This window comes from Zonotrichia albicollis, chromosome 7 (assembly GCF_047830755.1).
Source record: "Zonotrichia albicollis isolate bZonAlb1 chromosome 7, bZonAlb1.hap1, whole genome shotgun sequence".
Lineage (NCBI taxonomy): Eukaryota > Metazoa > Chordata > Aves > Passeriformes > Passerellidae > Zonotrichia > Zonotrichia albicollis.
Window position 1 is genome coordinate 27,012,484 of NC_133825.1, and position 20,662 is coordinate 27,033,145.

The 20,662-nt window shown below is 41.1% G+C and overlaps 1 protein-coding gene across 13 annotated transcripts in view; it reads right to left on the bottom strand.

The window, feature by feature from the left end:
- ZMIZ1 (zinc finger MIZ-type containing 1) overlaps nt 1–20,662 on the bottom strand; it is a 332,546-nt gene that overhangs the window by 14,077 nt on the left and 297,807 nt on the right. For 10 of the 13 annotated variants that reach the window (XM_074544741.1, XM_026799542.2, XM_074544742.1 and 7 more), the window contains 11 exons: nt 17,970–18,084; nt 15,559–15,776; nt 13,929–14,127; nt 12,665–12,955; nt 10,453–10,635; nt 8,045–8,219; nt 6,586–6,772; nt 3,172–3,382; nt 1,848–1,953; nt 1,154–1,314; nt 802–869 (listed from right to left, as the gene is read on the bottom strand). In XM_074544741.1, coding sequence (XP_074400842.1) covers nt 802–869; nt 1,154–1,314; nt 1,848–1,953; nt 3,172–3,382; nt 6,586–6,772; nt 8,045–8,219; nt 10,453–10,635; nt 12,665–12,955; nt 13,929–14,127; nt 15,559–15,776; nt 17,970–18,084 — 1,914 coding nt within the window. The remainder of the gene's footprint in view (nt 1–801; nt 870–1,153; nt 1,315–1,847; nt 1,954–3,171; nt 3,383–6,585; nt 6,773–8,044; nt 8,220–10,452; nt 10,636–12,664; nt 12,956–13,928; nt 14,128–15,558; nt 15,777–17,969; nt 18,085–20,662) is intronic. The other 3 variants (XM_026799541.2, XM_014275642.3, XM_005481526.4) reach the window with 3 other exon arrangements.

The following is a 20,662-nucleotide window of genomic DNA, read 5'->3' on the forward strand; positions in this document are numbered from 1 at the left end:
TGTTAGGGCACAGATCAGCCGTGGACAGTAATGGAAACGAGCTCATCTCCAGCCTGCCATGTCCTCAGAGCAGCCAGAACGGGCAATCCCCACTGCTGTTTGTACCTGACACTGGCTGGCAGAGCAAGGACCCAACTGGAGATTGTGCAGGGCCAGGGCCAGCTGTTACAGCCACAGCTGCTGGAGCTGAAGAGCCCTGGCTCCTCTGCTGAGGCTGGAGCCCACTCCCAACCTGTGCAGGGAGCACAGGAGGTGACAGACACTGAACTGGCCTGCAGACATTCTGCTGGGTTTTCTGCCCAGTTAAACAAGGATGGACAACCTGTAACCACTTACAAGTTTTTCTTCCATTTTTTCTGCAGTACACTAACTCATTGGTCAAAATATTAGCTTGAAATTATACCAAGGTATCCATCCCTCTTTTTCTCTAAGCAACAACTCCAGCTTTTGCTCCTTGGAAATTTTTTACTTTTTAAAAAAAATCAGCCTTATTCTGGATTGTAGATATCTATCTTATTAATGTAAATATCTGATCCTCTTTTGAACCCTACACAACCCATTGATGATCTGTAATGAAATCTGGTGAGAAAATATATTGTTACATGTTTTTTAAATTTCTAATAATCCAGGGTGGTAAAATATTGCAGGAATTCTCATTGGACTTTATGCCTTTTAAGTACATGTGATATATATAACCTTATTTCATAGAACTTCCTTCTTCTCTCCTTTAAGATCTTAAATATGATCTGAATTTGGTCAAAGTGTGTACAACTGCATTTTATGTAGTATGGATGCACTTACTTGCATACTGGACACCGCCAAGTTCCTCTTTCACAGTTCAGTTGCAAGTAAGATTCCAGATCAAAGCACTAGGTATCAGAAAAAAAAACAAAAAAGGAAAAAAACAAACCAGACAAAACAAAATGAAAATACTGTATTAAATGAAGCAGTTAGACAAAAGTAAAACTGACATGAAAAAAGCCTCCTGGCACTGAGAACTAAAACAAACAGCTTGCTTTTCTCCTTTACCTTAAGCATCATAGAGTTAACTACTGAGGCTTACAGACACAAATGCCATGCTTAGGTGCTCCCACACTGAAGGTGCTGCACCACCACGTGGCTGAGGGACCCTGCAGGCACTGCCCCCACTCACCTGCACGTGCTTGCAGTCGTGACCCCTGGCCGGGAGCTGGATCCGCCGGAATGTGATTGGACACTTGAGAGACACTTTGATAGCAGTCTGCTCCACCCCATCCTCTCCATTTAGTGTTGCATTGCCAGAGGAAGCTGCTACGCTGCTGAAGTTCCTCTTGACTGTTTAGGAAGAAGGTGAGAAAGCACAAGTGTATTCCAAGTTCTAAGACAGAAATCTGAAATTTCTTCAACATTTAAGAAATTACTTCAACATCTAAGGGACAATTGAATGAACAACAGGCCCACAGAGGTGTCTTCTGAGTAATTTAGAACATTCTCCTGAACAGAAAAACCATCATACATGCATATCAGCTATATTGTTAATCAAATTAAGTGTCATACAAGTACTGAAAGCAGCCCTAGATAAATAAAGAATTAATCTTTCTTTATTGGTGAGTCAAAGACAAATATAGGGGAAAAGCCAGAAAGATTCTTCTGGAATAGGACAGTCCTCTTTAGGAACTAAGCTTGTGTCCTTGAAACTTTGTTACGTCCACCCAAATAGCCATTCATCTATCCACACCATGTTCTGCAAATTCCTTAAGTACAGCTTAAGGTTATCAGCAAACAAGTAAATCTGGCGTAGAGATAGCTTATCACAACTGAACATAGACATTCTGGGAAATCATCCCCCCCACAGAAGGCAAACTCACTCTTGGTGATACAATGCTCTGCTGGGAGGAGGCGTTTCTTTAGTAGACCTTGGAGTACGGAGCGGACCGATGGCCGGTGCACCAACTGCAACACGAACAAGTGCGACTGCAAGGAAACACTTCTTGTTAGGAAGGGAACCCAGCACACAGGTTAAACGTTTGGGAGTGTTTAATGCACTCCCAAACTGAGCTGCACTCTTCCCTTGGACACTTGGTTTCTGTGAGAGCCTGAGGCTTAAACATAAAAGCTGGTTCTGCTCTGCTGAGCACACACGCTCCCTTATGGATATTCTGCACACTGTGCACTTACTCCACACTTAATGTAAAGAAGGGCTTTAAAAAAGCAAGGATTTTTCTGCATTTTCTCCCTCCTGAATATTCAGTATACATTCAGCTGACATATTAATCTCTGACTTCAGGGTTTATTTTTAAAACCCTGGACTGTCTGACACAGCCTTGCCTACCTGCCTGCCCTCAGACTACGCTGGAAGTTGTGAAAACAATTTGCAACTGATGTGCCTGGAATCAGCTGAATCTTCTTACCCAACACAGAGCTCGTTGTGGATTCACAGGATGCTACCCCCTGCTCTTTGCCACCAGATAAATGACATTATGCAGGCAAACATCCACGTGAAGTAAAGAAAAATGGGTGGATGGCTTCTTGTCAAAGTGCCTCACACCATGACCTTGTGAGAGCTAGCAGCTTGCTTTATTGTCAGTGACAAGAGAACAGTCAGAAGCTCTGACTGGATTTGCAGAACCGTCTGCATTAAAAATACAGTACTCATTCCCAAGAGTAACTAACCCATGGAAAAGGAGAAAGGGGAAAGCTGAATGGTCTAGATTGCATCTTTGAATATGAGTTTTTCATCTGAAAAGGTACTGAAAATTCATCACCAGCACCAATGTTGATGTTTTCATGACAAACCAAAGACTGTATAGTTTAATACACTATGTAAATGAAATTAGTACCATCAACAGTCTTCATTGCAATCATCTCAATCATCTACTTCTACATCAACAGACTTTAGCTCCCTTGTTACACAGGCACACATGAGAAGGCAGGAGATAAAACTCCCTCCCCTAGACCATGAACCTTGTCAGAGACATTGGAAGGACGCCACTACATTCTGCAACAATTAAGCAGCAAAAATTTCCATATCAGCACTCTGACTGTGTCAACATCATTAAGTAAAAACCTTACCAGAAAAAGGCATGGAAAAAAAATGAGAGTAAGGCTCTTTCAGCTAAGGCAACATTTGCAAACTGCTGTAAATAGCAGAGTCAGCATGAGCAGCTGCAGCCCTGAGCGGGGTGTACTTACACAACAGCACGCTGTGACTGTAATCTGAATGGTGTTTCTCCCTGGCTGGCAGACGTGCTTTAGGTGCAGAGGTTTATGAGATGTCTTGTTGTCACCACGCTCGATGGTAAGTGGGGTTGCATTAACGCTGACCTGGACTGAAGCTGGCCAGTTTGTGTTCATTTGTCTGTCTTCATGGTGATAGCACTTAAACTGCAATTCCAAGTCAGACCTGCACAACAACCAATAAATCTTCCTTTAACTTTGCTTTCACACTGCACAGGATGGTGGTTTTTATGCTAGGAACATTTTTCTTGATCAATCAGATTATTTTTCTTGAATTATTGCCATTAAGAATATAACACACTTTCTTCATAAAAGCCCTGAACAAAAGCAAGTCACGATGAATTAATGATGCAAGCATGACCCAAAGTTGTTCATATTTTACAATTTTAAAGGACTTTTCAAGGAAACGTCTCAAACCTCTTTGCAAATCCAGACCATGGAGTGATCCTGCAGAAAGAAGAAGGTCAACATCAGGTAGGTCCTTTCTGTCTTAGGAATTAAGAATGAGAAACCAATATGCTGCAATGGTTGTGCTGGAAGCCTGGATTCTTCACTACCTCAGAGCACTCAAAGAAGCATTTGAATGAATGCATGTCAGACAAAATACAAATACAGCTAATCCTGCCTTAGAACAAGTAAATTAACTAAGATAAAATGGCTCCTATATCTTACTCCCCACCAAAATCAGTTTTCTGTGATTATAAATTAACATGGCTGTGGACTAAATCTATCCAATTTGGACCTTCTTTCAGGGCATGAATTCCTCCCACCTTCCCTATGATAACTTCCACTCACTATTTAGCTCCTCAGAAATTAGTTCTATAACACCTTCAAAAAATGAAAAGGCTGAGATGAAGTTAATTAAAAATTAAGTGGGTAGAGACTATGACTTTAGTTTCATAAGTGTATGTTGACCTTGTGTTAGGAATGAGTAATTTCAAGAAGAAATTTAAAAGAATACAGAAAACTGAACTGAAATGTCAGAATTCTGCTGTTCTTGACAGCCAAAGACAGGTCAAAGTTTATTGTGCTAACTTTAAATGTACATTCCTGAACAATGTATGTTGCCTGAAAGAAGATAGCTTTGTAAGATCCAAGAGGAGCAGCTCATTCAGGAGATTAACATCCTAACTGCCATTTTCCTTACAAAGATTTCAATCTGACTCAACACCATCTTTTCTGGATTCCAAAACATCAAGATTTAGCAGTGGACACAAACATGTGTGTTTTTTAAAAAGCAAGTTATAGAATACAAATTACCTGAGCTTTCAACATAAGCCATCTGCATGAAGTTTTTTCAGGCTTTTTCTCATTATTAACCATTTTCTGAAAGCTCAGTGTGCAAGTTCCACTCAGTTTCTCACCTCAGGAGACACAGCGCAGTGATCCTGGAGGGGAGCAAGCCTTGGTAGCTCTGATACACGAGGCAAGCAGGAAGGTGAGCAGGCCTGCTGAGTGTCACAGGGTGACAGAGCTCAGGACAGCCCCGTGCCCCCAGCACACAGCATCTCCACCATGGGACATTATTAACAGCACAGCAGTGTGAAGGCTGAACCAGCTTCAAGGAGATATTTTCCCTGCCTTCAACCTTTCTGTTTCTCGTAACCATGAGAGGTTCCCATGGGGAGAAACACACTTGCATTGCTATTCATTATGTGTGTGCACGTGAGAGGTTTTGCCGAATATTTTAACTAGCAGAAAAATATTGAGAATTGGCTCGGTTCCACCATTCTCTATAAAAACCAAAATCCATCCACACATGTGACTAATTCATTTTTCTGGCATCCATCCAGCCCTGAGCTTAATGTGAAATGACTTCATTACAGGACTATCCATTCTCCCCACTATTAACAGGCTTTTCAAAACAGCAGACCTGAGCACAGTTTACCTATGAGTCTTCATTAAAATAAGTTTAAATAAAGGCTATGTGTTTGGTGAGGGAAGGAAGAAAGAAAGAACAGATATTAAGAAACAGCCTCATGCCTCAGTGCAGCACTATAAATCTACTGAATGAGCCAGCACAATCCCCAGTAGTGATTACTTATTAATAAGAACTGGCAAATAACTGCCAAAACTCCCCGTGCTGCGAGTACTCCACGATAATGAAATGCAAGTAAGCAATAACTGACCTCAAAGTTAGGTGTTAATTATTGGATGTGGTCTGCCTGCAATCTCCCTCCCTCCCAGCCCCCAGGCTCCCTCAGGGCACCGGGGCACTGTGGTAGCAAGGACTCCTGCATCCTGCATCAAGCCTCAGCTTTAGAACCAGACTCTGTCCCCGGCCAGGGAAGTGAGCACATCTCTCTGCCCACCTCACACTCCCCACACCAGGAAAACACAAATCTCCAGTGGATTCCAGTGAATGGGATGAAGAACCTCACAGGAAAAAAACCCAAAACCTGAAGTTACACCTGTAAGCAACCTCCATGCAAGACTCCAAGCAACTAACCAGCCTCCACAAGGCACACAGAAAGGCTCAGACAACGCAGGGTTTATCCTGGCTCAGCAAGGAAAAACACAGAGACACTTTCTGAGAAAAACCAAACAAGGAGACAAAATTATTCTGTAGTATTTGAAAATATATAAATTTTTAAAAAGTTAAGGCTCTGATTGTCGTTTGATCTAAGGCCCTTCGATGAACATGGTGCAATCAAAACATACCCAAGAATCACTTACACAGATCTACATTAAATACAGGAAAGTTCCACCAAGGAAAAATATTCCTCTGTACTGGAAATAAAGACTTCACTGCAAGCGAAACCCAGAAGCCTTTGTATGAGGAAACCTATGCTGTCACATTTCTGAGCTGTGCTTACTTGTGGAGTCAGAGAACAGGGGAATTTAGGAAGTTAGCTTCTCAGGTTTGGAGGATTTAAGCACTTGTCTTTCCAAATTATTTTACCAAGCCTCTAAATCAGGTCCTTACTCTTAGTGGATTATTCTTCTTTATCAGATAACTCTGCTCTATTTAATTTAGGCATAAACTCTAAGAGCCCTGCAGAGCTAACACTACAGAGGTCACAAAGCACCTGGGTCACTTCAGATTCCCAGATGGAAGTTTGCAGTGGTGTGGGTCAGGGAAAACCCCACTCCTGTTCCAGCCAGAGCAGGAAGGATGCAATGGTTGCAGTGGTTTTTCAGACACTGCTAGGAGCTAACAGCAAGGATGTGCAATACATGTTGTGAAGCATTTTAGAACGTGTTGTCTCTGGAAAATGACAGGTGAGAGTGCCTGTGAGCTGAAAGGACATTCTTCCTACCCAGGCTACAATTTTGAAGTGAAATTCCTGGCACACCTAAGCGCAGTGCCTGTGGGCTGGCACTGCTCCCTCAGGGATGCCTGAGTCCCCTGGGCAGGGCTGAGCTCACCTCCACATCAGAGTCTGGTGCACGGTGGGGCGCAGGTGAAAGACGTGGTTGCTGACTGCCAGGTTGTGCTCCAGCCGGAAGGGCTCCAGGACAACCCCATCCCGCACGGGGAACGTCAGGCGCAGCTCGTCCGTGTGGTTGGCTGGGATCGGAGAGGGAGAGAAGGCGTGAACTTTCCCTTTAGCATCTGCAGTGCAACAATAACGTGTGTATTTATACAGAACGGTGACAAAGGCACAGTGATCTGTACTGGCTCTAACTTAGCAGGCTCACACACACACACACAAAAATACAATCAGAAGTAACTCTGTCGTCTAACTGATACAAGTGACAAGGCTCAAACTGAGCCTCTCCTATTGTAACCCACTTCACATTAGGGCCATAGCATTCCAGCCACCAACAGAAACCAGGCATGGCAAGAATTCCTGGTTTTTATTACAGGATAGGCTTTGTGTCCAAGCTTACTCTGTTGGCAGAAGACTGAAACAAATCTCTTAATAATGTCAAACTGTGATAATGTTTGTTTTCCCTGCTTTGAACAGGGATCAACATTACCCAATTAGTTTCAACAGTTTCATCAGCTGAAACTACGCGATGACCAGACACTGGTATTCAATTACTATCTGAGCCCATAAGAGGAGATTTTGAGGTAACTTACAGCTGATCTATGAAGTCCAAATGGCTTTAAATCCTGTGTTCTTGCCCAAATAATACTGCAGCCCATCTTCTTCTACTTGATTTCTCAGCTATCCTGAACTCCAGAGCTGCAAAGTGCTAATGCAGCAGCAGTTATTTTATAGAAAACATAAGGTTCTCCCAGCTCCCTAGTAAATGATAGCTCCCATTGTTCATCAGTCACTTCAAAACCTCAAACATCTCATGCTAGTATCCAGTCAGAGAGATCTTGTTATTCCTGCCCTGTTCCCAGCCAAGTGTAGCGGTGACGTTGAGTGGCTTTGAAAGGAACATATATCAATTTCTGGCACAGTACTGAATATTCCTAAGAAGCCTGTATGGATCACAATAGAGATCACTGCTATAAATAGTCACGTTTTATCCTACTCTGCAGTGTTGTTCAATGAATGGCTTTGCCCTTGAACAAAACAGCCCAAATGGAAGTTCATACAATAAACAAGCCTACAAATCACACACAGCAAAACATGAAATCAAGTGTTTTCTCCTCAGGAAGCATATTAAAGGAATAATTCTGGAGTAACATCCTTACAAGTTTAACCTGGAAGAACTTTTCTGATATTCTATTTTAGAAGAGCATAGCAGGGTTTCTCTATTCTGTCCACTGGCTCAAGTGACCCTACACTGTGCATGCCACCTGTTACCAGTTAACAACTCCAGCCTCTCCCAGAGCAGCAAGCAGAGCTACTCTCCCGACTCTGAAATGCATGAGGCAGAGAACAGAGGAACAATAAATTACTGTAGGGGCTTTCTGTTTGCTACTCACTCGGAGGTGGTGGTAAAGCATTGATATTTGGTTTAATGTCAGGTGGGAATGGTGGTTTGACATCCTGGTTGGGTGACAGGTATGGAGGAATATTGCTCCCTGGTGTCATGGGTGGCGTGGGGTTTCCTGGAACAGGTGAATGAGGGTAATTTGCCACAGGTACAGGCCTTGATGGCTAGAAAATAAATAACATCACATTGTTATTGCAGTCTTGAAATAAGAACAATAAGTCTTGTGAACATCACTGTTATCAAATATCAAAGACAACAGACAAGGGAGGGAGGCCCCTCTGTTTCTGGAGAAGAAACCACAGAATGTCCTAGGAGGCCTTCAGGGAAGAGGCACACTAGGAGAGCAAAGCAGGAACTGAAACCAGCAGACCAGCCAGCTTAACTCAGGCAATGACCAGATACAAGCAAGGCTGCTAAAAGGTTTACTGTGTTCCTCTGAATGCTCTCTTTCCAAAACCAGCCATTTGCTTCGGTTTTTCCACTGAGCCACAGCCCACCCAGCCCTTTGTATCCCTCTGCCTTCCTCACAAAATAGCCCTGGTGCACAGAAGCCTACACAAAAAAAAAAAAAAATCTAAAGACACACAATTAGCAAGTCTGTGTCCTTTTTACTTCCATCCTTGTTCAACTCCTCTACTCAGAGTTAAAGCTCTGAGGGTCAGGGGATGTTTTTTGTTCTGTGCACCTACAATTTGATTCTGTTCCTAGTTTGCTGCTAGCTAAGAAAAACTGATAGAAAAAGGACAGTTAAGTATGAATAGTAGCTATGTATTAAAACACCTTTGCTTTAGTTTATAATAATTAAGGAGATGGTTACAGTCAGCAGAATAAACCAATAACCCTGATGTGAAGGAAGCTGACATTAAATAGAATTGCAGCTGCATGGCTCATGTACCATAAGCAGAAACACAGGAGAGTGTCAGAAAACCAAAATCTTCACAGACAGCCCAAGAACTGTGACTTCAAATCTGACTCTGTATCTAAATGCTGCTCTGCTAACCTAAGATACTTGAGACTTAAACATTCAGGTTTCCAGCCATCTTTGGTTTTTATATTTGGCATACACAGTTACTGTCTGCACAATCACTACAATTCAAAGGTTCAGGTTTTGATTGTGGAATTTTCCCCCTAACCAGGATAATCTGCCTTTTTAACAAGATCTGTTTTTTCCTAACTGTTTCCAGAGAAGTCAATATTGGAATACAATATAGGGAGTTCATTGTAAAGAAACAAATTCCCTGTCAGGAGTATCCAGCAAACAAAAAACTTAAACCCCATCTAAAATAAATGTACATAAGATATATTTAAAATCTGTCACTTCAAAATCTGACAGAGATCTTCTGCAGCTACTTTAGCATAAATGACTGCACTGGAATGATTATACAGAAGATCTGTCTATGCCTCATGTTTTTCCTGACAGTGACCTGCAAAAGCCGCCATGGTCCAACAGGCATTCCTTTGGGTACCACAGTGGACAGCACAGCTACACACAGATGCTCTACAGAAAAGGGTTTTGCTTTCTCTCTGTTTTTAATGGTGTTTTCTGTGTGAATCACACCAAACAATTCCAATTTAACAACAATGTGCAAGTTAGATTCTTTCAGCCTACATTCAAATTCAGAATGCAGTCCAGATACTTCAACAGCTAATGCTTTAAGCAGGTCAGAAGATCAATGGTCCTCCCCATTTTTATACTCACTGGAGTACCTGTGTGCAATAGATCATTTGTGGGCATTTCAAAGGTGGCAATGCTCAGCAGGCTCTCAGTGCAACCTCTGTTTGGAGTATACACAGTGCTCTATCTATAAACAGGTTTTAGGCAACATTTTAACAACTCTAGTTCTTGCCCAAAACAAGAGCACAGAGGGAACAAACTAAGAAAAAAAAAAAGGAGGAAGAGGTTGGAAAAAGTCACAGAAACTTCAGTTCAAAGGTGAAACCCACAGCTGGAACATCTTTTAAGTTTGGCCTGGCTTAATCCAACAGTGACCACTGTAGGTCCAAAACTGGAATGCTGCAATGTGGAACTTGTTTATTACAGATTTCCATGCTTGCATTCTTGCAGGGGACCACAAATAGGTGAAAACATTACACCTGAATTCCATTAGGTACTTCTTTTTACAAGCTACTTTAAAAGCAAACCCAACATTTTCTTGTAAAAGCCTCTAATGAGCTGCAGCAACATTCAATTTTGTTTATGAACTGCTCTGAAGTTGCAACGCAACTTGGCCGATTGACTGATTCTGTGATACCCAAAACACTAGTAAAAACTTGGGTGTTTTTTCTTTTCTATCTTTCCCTGAACTACATAAAAGCAGTATCTATGAAACCACTAAGGTGACTTCATTATTCAATGGCCTCCAGAACAGACCAAGATGATAACCTCAGGATTCCTACCTTGTAATACTGCCCCATGTTGACTGTTGGAGGAGGGTACTGCCCTGTGTTTTGCTGGCTTGGCATCCTCTGTCCAGGATAGTTGGGAGATGTGAGGGGTCTCGGAGGGTTGGGCGTGGGGTACTGACCAGGCTGGTTTGGAAACTGGCTGTTTGGTCCATACTGCTGGTTTCCATAATTGGGCTGTTTCAGGGATGCAAGAACACAAAGCCATGTTTTATACAAACAGCTTTCTTGGATGGATTATTAGCATACGTTCAGAAGCACAATCAAAACAAACAAAACGCCTTCAGATGAATACTTCTTAAAAGCATAAAAATCTTGCAAACCAAAGGGGGGTAAGACACACACACTCAGCCTTGTAACACTGGCAAAGGGCACTGTGCTTGAAGAAACCAGAATTACAACCAGATGCAAAGTTCACAAAAATTCTGTGTTTTTTAAGTGCTACCACACCCAAGCCTGGGGCTCCTTTTTCAGATGTAGAATGGAAGCACAAAAAGAAAAAGTTAAATAAATAAATAACTAAAACAAAACCCTGGAAGGGACAAGAGCACAGAAGATGTGCTGTCCACGCCTGCCTTTTCAACCCAACTGCTCTGCTGGCCTCTTGCCAGAGTGTTCAGCAATACTTTAACAGCTAAAGAGAAGTTCTTACTAGTCATAAGCACTTTGCTAGTGCTAGCTAAGACTGCCCTGTGGTTTTGGAATTGAAGTAATGAAAATTGGAACTCCAAGGGTAGTAGAATGTCAATTTGAAAAATAAACTTAATGATAAGGCATTTCCATAAATGAACCCTACAATAAACAATAGGCAAACATCATCTACAAAATTCCAGCCCACCAGTCAAGCAACATTAATGGGACTGTTCAGAACTGACTTGTTGGAAACATGAACATACTCACTTAGAATTAAAAACCTGATTCTGAAGCAGCAAAAAGCAGATTTAAAGCCATCCTTAAAATATGAAATCTGAAAAATCACGTGAATAAGCTACATTTTGTGTTTTCTTCACTTACTTGCAAACAAGTTCTCTTAAGAGAAGCAACTCCAGCAAAAGCACATCTCTTTTTTATTTCTGATTAGTTTTTTATTTAGAAAAAACAGTTTGCAGAGCAGGAAAGAAATGTAGCTCTGTAGAGCAGGCAGAAATGTTTTCTGTATTTTCTGCATGCCACGGTCCTCTTTGCTATTTCTATAAACTTTATTTTCTATAAACTTTATTTTCTATAAACTCTTAGTACCATAATTATTGTCAGGGCAGTATCATAATATTCAGAGCTCTACACTTGCTGCTGAAGTCTCAGCTGAATATAGAATTTCACCAGGAAATGATCTCTGAAGCTACTAAATGATGGCTAGATTTGTAAAAACATTTAGGTGTGGGTAGATGCTGGGAGCTGCTGGAATCCTAAAAAGCCTCTACTGCCCAATTCATGCTACCTTGAAGAATAAAACACATTAGTGCTTTTCAATTCCAAAAGCTCATTTCTCTACATCTTCAGTTTTCTAAATTTCTCTAAAAATCTGAGCCTAAGTGTTTTGCCCTGTCATACTACAAGTCAATGGCAATGTAATTTTGCCTATAAAGCCAAGCAGATCTCCTGTAGCAGCATGGGACCTTATCACACTCCACAGAAGCTGGTATTAGATAAATGCTGACAGAGAGGGATTTGAGTTCAACATTATTTATATTCATCTTAGTGACTATGAAAATCAACACTGAAAAAGTTTAGAAAGCAACTCTTCTCTAAAAAATGACTGCTATTACTACTGGTGTTACAGTACAATGTCTGTCTTGTATTTGATTAAAAAAATAAAATCATCCAAGAAAATGCAGATCAGATATCTACTGGGCTAAAATGAACCATTTCACCCTCAGTGTCTCTTCTAAGTTGCCACATTAAAAGACTCCACTTATGTGATGGAACCCTGCTTAAGATCTATGAAGTCAGCAAGAGAATCTTAGAATGATATTCTGATTTGGGGCCTTTCTTGGCCTTAGTGACCATCATATGGACTAACACAGCAAGGGTTAACCTGAACACTTCAGATGCTAAAAATGAAGAGCTGCTCCTGCTAATATTTTAATGGCTGCACTCCTACCGAGGCTGGAATAAAGATGCACCTATCTTAGAGGGATGTGCACCACACCTTACCCAGTATGCTGCCACTTGAACAGTGTTCACAAAAGATCATTTCTTTTATTACCTCTCCTGGGTATGGTCTCTTTATGCCCTGTATAGGCAAAGACTGGGGGCGTGGGCCTGGGTAGGCCTGCTGAGGCATCCTCTGCCCATGGGTGCTGAAGGGGCTCATTCCAGGAGGCCGGGGCTGGTTCATGCCCATGGGTGGCCCGCTCATGCTGGAAGGTGTCATCCCTGCTCCCATGCTTGCTGGGTTCATGTTGCCTGGCATGGAAGCAGGACCACGAGGACCAGGCTGGTTCATAAACTGGTTGTTGTAAGCCTGAGTTGGACCCATCTGGAAAGAGGAACAAACCTTCAACGGAAGAAGAAGAAAAAAAAAAAAAAGAATAAAATGCGACATGCATTTATAAAATGGAAAGAGGGAGCTGAACGTGCTTTTGGGGAAGGGAAGAAGGGGAGGATTTATGTCGCATTTTCCTTCAATGGTCTCTAACATTTGATGGGTGGTGAAGTTATTTATAATAAAATTATAAAATACCTAAGAGTTGAAGACAGATGTAAGCCTAAGGTGACAAATTAATTGTTTCAACTGGCTGGTCTAGAACTGTAAGGTAACAGATTGGCTGTGCAAATAGAGCACAACACCACAGTTCCTAAGACCTTGTGCTTTTCATCACCTGGCATATGGACTCTTACACTTCAGAATTCAGAGAAGTAAAAAAGGTAAGAAGGAAAAACCTGAATGGATCAAGACCCTGTTGATTTTAAGAAAACAATTATTCCATGACATCATAACAGGCTAGAAGTTATGGATCACTGGAAATGTATCTCTCACATAGCTGCCCATATAGACAACATTATTACAAACCAAATTTCTCTTCTGTTGTTGTTTCCCTGTTTGAAGGGAAATAACCCAAATAACCAACTGCAGTTAGCAAAATAAATAACTGTCCAAGAACTACAAAGCCTATCGCAAGATTCTAGAACATTTCCCTAGGTACTTAAATTTAGAGGGTTGGCAAAGACAGCAATGTATCGTGTCAGATGCAGCTGTAACTGAGAAATCTTTCATTATTTTCAAGAGGCAACTCCTAAACTTCAAAATACAGTTAGGCAAGTTTTATTGGGAAAAACATGGGGACTGACTCATACCTACATACAAACATTCCAGCAGTTTCTCATAAGCACTTCTAACCATGCTCATGCACCAAAACAAAGAAAAAAATACAGTAGGCACCCTAACAAACACAACAGTGAGAAGGAAGCCAATTCCCTGCAATGGTCCAGATCAGGCAGGTATGGAGACATAAGGGTTACTCTCTTACCGGTCCATACTGGTTCATGTCCTTATTCTGTGTTTCCTGAAGGGCTGCCACAGTGGCTGTAGCTGTAGCTGTTGCTGTAGCAGCTGCAGCTGCAACTGCAGCAGCGGCAGCAGCTGCAGCTGGCTGGGTGAAATCAGCTGGTGGCCTCGTGTGGGGGGGGATCCCCATTCCTGCAGGGGTATTTGGGCCTCCAGGGTAACTAACAGGGAAGAAGAGAAAGGAGGAGAGAATTAAGATGTGCCTGCTGGATTTTGTTCTGAATGTTGGTGTGATCCTCACCTGGAGCCATTCCAAAAACACGTATCAATGACTAATGAAAGCCAGCAGGCCAGGTAATTAGGTGTGTACAGGAGACATGGATGGCATCTACAGGTTACACCTGCCGCCCAGGTGCAACAGTCACAGGGCTGCCACTGGGATTGCAAGGCATTGCCAGCAGTCATTTTGGGGGAGTGAACTTCTTTGCAGGTCTGTAGCTTCCTGCAAAGTTGAGCTGAACTGCTGAAAGGAAATGCTCTGTTCCTCAGTAGTGTAGGGGCAAATGCACAGGAGCAGGAACAGTAAACTTCCTCCAAGACAGCACATTAATCTGCCTCAGTGGTGAATTATTGCAAGTGGTCAAGATAACATAAAAGCATTTCTCCCTGAACCTTAGCAGAAAGGCCAGGAGAGACCCAATGCAATCGACTCCACTGGATCCCACACTGTGTGCTCTGCAGTTCCTGCCCATCTCTTCTATTGATCCTGAGATAAACCAACCTAAGCCAAACCACGCCTTTCCCACTTCAAATATCTTTGTAAATATGGGCCAATATACTGTGTCCATTTCAGAGATGCTAATACAAAGCTGAAGAAACTTTTTGGCTTGTTCAAGGTCACTCAGTAGATCAGTGGCAGAGATGAAGGAAGAGATAAACTCTCTCTCTCTCTGAGTCCCAAGCTCATATTCTTCACACTAGACTGCCTATGCTAGCAGCAGCAGTCTCTTCTGCAGCCTTTGCACCATAAATAGTGGTTTCAGTTAAGTGCCCTCACCATCCCTGTTTACAAAGTATAGACACAGAAAATCATCATGTAACTAATGCCAGGCTATTACTTTTGGATTATATGAGTAATGCAGCATTTACTTCCCCAATATAAATACACAACACAACCATATTTTTTAACAAACATCTTCATTACTGATTCTTTTCAAATTCCTGCTGTGGAGTAAGTCTTTGGGCAGAAATATTCTGTTGCATAGCAAACTACTTTGCCCAAGCTTACTCCTCCATATGCACATAGAAATTATACCATCAATACCTTTCACATCCTGGCCTTATTAAATGTTAATCATTCCTAAGCCTGTGGTCTGTTTAACAATCTCTCTTAATTAAAACTTTATTTTGGGGGTTTATTAGAGCTAATTGATTGACCTAAGCCATTTCCATTTACTGTGATGAATTTCTTTGCAGTTTGGGTAGCTGATTTCCAAAGCTATAAAAGCAGTGTGTGCTTCAGTTAACCAGCAAAAAATAGCTACTGAGACTTTATATAATTAAAATAAGCCCATGACACTTCTTCCAGGTCACTAAAACAAGCTTTATCAAGTATTTACATCCATTTTTCCCCTCAGAGAAGTACATCTTACCTGCCACCAAACCCTCCACTTCCAGGATAATTGGGTCTGCCATACATGCCCTGCTGTATGTACGGCTGAGTGGAGCCTGCCTTGGCTGAAAATTGCTGCTGCTGTCCAGCAAACTGAGGGGAATTGATTCCAGGGTTGCTGGTTGTCATCCCAGAAGCCATGGGATTTCCTGCTGGGTTCATAGGGTTGTTAGCATTTGCCATTGGATTTCCCAGCACCTGCAAGAAGGAACACGAGAGTAAGGGGCTGTACCTTGAACTACTTCAAGCAAATTAAGTTGATTTGCTGCAGTTGTTAAATTAAAACATAACCACCTGTACTCTGAACTCTAATGAGCACAGACCTCGTTGACTTCTAGGTGCACATTCCTGGTGATTTCTACTTCTGCCATTTCCAAACAAACAGGCGATTTTCAACTAGATGGAACTCAAATTAATATGCTTATTAAAAATATTTATGAGAAAGATCTGCTACAACCATGCTGTGACCATTCATCTGAGTAAATGAAAGGACATAGCTTTTTTTTTTTTTCAAATGGGGGTGTGAAGGGGTGAGAGATTTTTTGTTTGGTTAATTGGTTGATTGGCTTGTTTGATACAGGACTTTGAGGTAACTTGGAAGTAGTCAGTCCCACTGGCACAATGCAAATGGTACTACAGATAGAAAAACTGTGAAAGAACATATTTCAGTAGTTTAACCTATTCTTGACTCCCTAAAAGACTACTGATTGTTTTTATTGCTTCTTATAAAAGAGTCCTCTGTTCTCTGTATAAAAGGACTTGTTTTGCTTGTTAAAAGGATTGGTTTTCCCAAATTGCTATGATTTCCATGGAGATGTAAGTGTGGCTGTCCATAGATCACCTGCACAAGATTTCCTGGAAAGTCTCCTACTTGGGAAGAAACTCAGGTTTTTGCGGAAGACTAACTCAACAGCTTCAGGCATCTGAGAGAAGGAAGAACCCAGCTCATTCCTTTCCCTCGGAGAGCACAAAGACTTACATGAAACCCTGACATTCATTTCAATCTGCTCTGAATAGCTATAACCAAGCTTCATGTTCCAGAGTCTCACACCACTCCTTTGCAGTGACCTTCAGAGTCACTGCATTTTCTTTCTTCATGCAAGAGATCTTTTTCTTCTATTGCACCTTCATCTGAAGTACCATGAAGAGTTCAAGTAACATTACAGTACTCCTATGACAGACAAAACTCAGAGTATTTTTTTATCTTTCCTTTTGCCTTTTTAAGTGTAAAAGAAACTATATTTTCATTTTCTGGCAAATATAGACCAATATGTTTACTCAGTTATTTCTCTCCCAGATGGGATACCTTTTCTTTCCAGTTGTTAATCAACAAAAATAAAACATGTTTTAGATCCTGTAACTGTTTCCTCTTCTTGTTTCATTGAAGAAAGATTTTACCATAACCAGTGCTTACATAAATGCTGTGTGAATATCTATATGGCTTGGCCTCTGAATAATTTCTTTTTCAAATGGCTCATTCCATTACAATTTCAATTTTCTTAGCAAAATTAAAATAACAAAAAAAATCCCCAGAAATTTTTGTATGGAATCTAACACCACATGGTTGGAAAGAAGTAGAAAAGACAGGTTAGATTTATGTACCATTTGCACTCATTAAAGATGGTAATGTGTTTTTTGAGCTTTTCACCTATGGTGTAAGCAAAAGCCAGACTGTCTGCATGCTTAATTTATACCACATCCCTGGGAGTGCACTATCACAAGTAATTGGTAACTTCTTCATAAAAGCTGCTTCTTTTTGTATAGTGCAATTCAATATACAACACAGAAGAAAAAGAGAGTTAATAGTGGAGAGAACCAAATGAAAATCCAGGAAGTAGGACTCTCACCTGGGAGCCAAGAGCCCATGCTTGTGCTCCAATGCATGTTGAAACATTTTTACCAAGTTAGCACTAACAGGAGAGACTGGAAAGAATACAGCCTAAAATTGGTAGTGAGCGACTCAGTGTGGGGTAGACTTGGTATTGAATTTCACCAGCCCACAAGTACAACACAACCCCAGGTAAAAGCAACAACTATCATTTGGTGAATCAAGCTAAATTTTGTACTAGAACACAAACAATCTGAATTCCCAAGAGGTTTGGGAATACTCAAATCCCATGTTTTTAGTGTTGAAACCATGCAGTGTAAAATATGAGGTAAATCCAAGCCTGACATCTGCATGCAGCCAAAGGAGTGACTGACTCAAGCTCTCAGACACCTCTTGTTCAATGCCACCAAAGAGGACATGACTGGGAAAACAATGCATCATATACAACAAAGGAGACAGACCCTGCTATTGATCCCAAGAGGATTTTCCAAAACAGCTTCCATTTTACAAACATTAACAGAAATGCATATTTGGAGGGAAGGAGGCATAAAAATGAAGCTTACCTGGCTTTGAGAGGTGTTAGTCACACCCCATACTGTGGTGACCACTGACAAAGAGCCTGGAGGCTGGTTGGTATTTTGTTGCCAGGGAACAGAATCATAAGGGAAAGACCCATCACTGCAAAAACAAACATTCAGAAGGGTGAGATTTTGGAAGTTTAAACTGTGCCAAGTTGCAGGTGGCGACAAAGGAATGAACGTATGACATTACCTTAACTCTCCACACTTCCTCCACTCTTAGCTTAGTATTCTCAGAGGCATGAAGTTTCTTTAACAGCAATGGGATTGTATCAAACCACATAGAATGAATGAATTCCTTAGCTATATTGAAGCACAGGGCTTTTACCACAAAAAGGTCTGTTAGCAGTGAAAGTAAATTCAGGGGCAGAGTTTCAAACAAGGACACCAAGTTACTCAGAAGCATGCATTTTTTTTGCAATTCATCTCGAACTCTTCAACAGTCACTGCTTCAGCTGCCTTACATCAATTCAATTAGATTTTGAGACCAGACTGCAGCTCCGCTGTCTGCAGCGGGTCCCCAAATGGCCAGAAAAGCCTTTAAAGCAATAGCAGTTCAACATCATTTGGAAAAGTAAATTGAAATTCAGATAGTGTTCTCCCACACGATGGATAAGCTGCATGCCAAAAACGGTATTAGCTAATCAGCATTCTAGAAAATCAACTGCAGATATACAACACATCTTTCAGATAAATATGTGGAGAGGATTGGGTTTTTCCATTAGCTTTGTCCACAGATACAAGCAAACATTTCTTACAGTTCTTTTCATACAAAAGCGCTGGTGGTTTCAGAATGAGCCCAGGATAGGCACGCACTTAGCGTAATTAATGAAATATCTCAAATCCAGTGAAAGTAACTATCAATCCTATGACCATAAAACACATTCCACTTGAAATTTACTCATTCTTGTACTATTAACTTGTAAATTAGATTTTAATTTGCATATATATACACATACACTCAGGTGATCCTTCCTCGTCTAGATATATATATATATATTAAAAAATACTATTTAACAGACACACATTGCTCTTTCATTTTCAAACACCATTCATTTGTGTTTTATATCAAGAACTGCATTTTTGTCTTGACTACCAGCTATCACCAAAAATTCTATTGAGGGCTAACTTGCCTAAAGAATCTCTCCAGGCTCTACATGCACTCTATCAATGTGCTTCAAAGCCTGCTCACTCTCCCGTGACCCCAGACAGTGCTCCAGGCTTGGACCACTCCTTCCTTTTGTGCTGGGAGCCAGAATCAAGGACTACCCCTGCTCATTCTTTAGCCTGTTCATAACGCCAGGTGTGAATCATTTAAGAAAGGAATTGCTCTGCACAAAGTGTGCATGTGTGTGATAAAAACTGCCTCTGTCCTGAGTAACAAATAATGCAATAACAGCAGCAGTAACTGTGTAAATGAAGCAGTGAATACATTTCACAAACAGCTAGGAAATTTCAAACAAATTCCACAATTCGTCTGCCAGCACACCAGCAATGTATTAGAACATAACTGTGAATTTGAACTGACCTATTTGCTTCAAAGTGCCCATATTCAATCAAGGAATAAAATGACACAAAAATTTAAATTAGATAAAAGAATAATTTCCCTTAACAGATTATTAGAGAAAACTAATGGTAAACCATAATTCTCTGTAAGATGTGTGACATGTCATGTTCACACTGACAGCATCCACATAAACCTGTGTGTGAATAAGGGCATACTGAACACCTGGCAGCCACTAAATCCTGCTAGCCCATGTTTCTTTAAAATATTTTCTCTCAGAATCTTGCCCCTCTCACTCAGAGGCTCAAACAATGGCTTCAGTGACTAACATTTGCAAGTGACGCAATGCAAGTCCCTCCACCAGCATGGAGACAAATGATGACTAACCCAGAATTTGTGACTGCTATTAAGATTTCCTCTTTTATCCTGCTCTGAATGATGCCTCCTACTTTACTTCCTTCTCTGACTGTTTCTGATGATGTCTGCTCTGTGATTTGTTTGGATATTTATGGCACATATGAGTGTTCATGCACTTCAGTGACTACAAAGGAGCTCTCTCCATGACATAAGCAGTGAAAGGGCTCACTGCAGACATTCCTTTCTATTCCCCACTGATGTGCTATGGACAGGTAATAAAACCTGAGGAGCAAGGCAAATATTTTGCAAGTGTATGAGTAAATAAGAAGGGTAATGACAGGCAGGAATCAAACCACAGAGTCACTAAAGATTCTTCTAATGCAAATATGCTGTACAGTTTGTAAACACACTCCAACTTAGAGCAAGCAATGCTTCAGCCTGCTTTTAAGCAGTTATAATTATTACTTCACTTTCTTTGCCTCCTGAGCATGTTCCTCTTAGCCATTCCTTTCCTTTAGAGTATGCAGAAAGGATTTAATGTATCATTCCTCCATAGTTTTCAGTGATAGATCATTTGTTCAGTGGAAGGCCACACTGGGTTCTCAAACACTATATAGTCACTTAATCCTAATTATAAATACTGAGTAAATCACTCAGTTTTTACAGTATTACAGTTGAAATGGGTGACACCTCAAGAAATCGTATTTGTTGACAAATAATAAAGCCTCCAGCACCACACAAAAAAGCCAGGAAAAGAGACCAGCTATAGATTTGTTGAGAAATATTCATTGTGCACATTGAACCACATGACTACCAC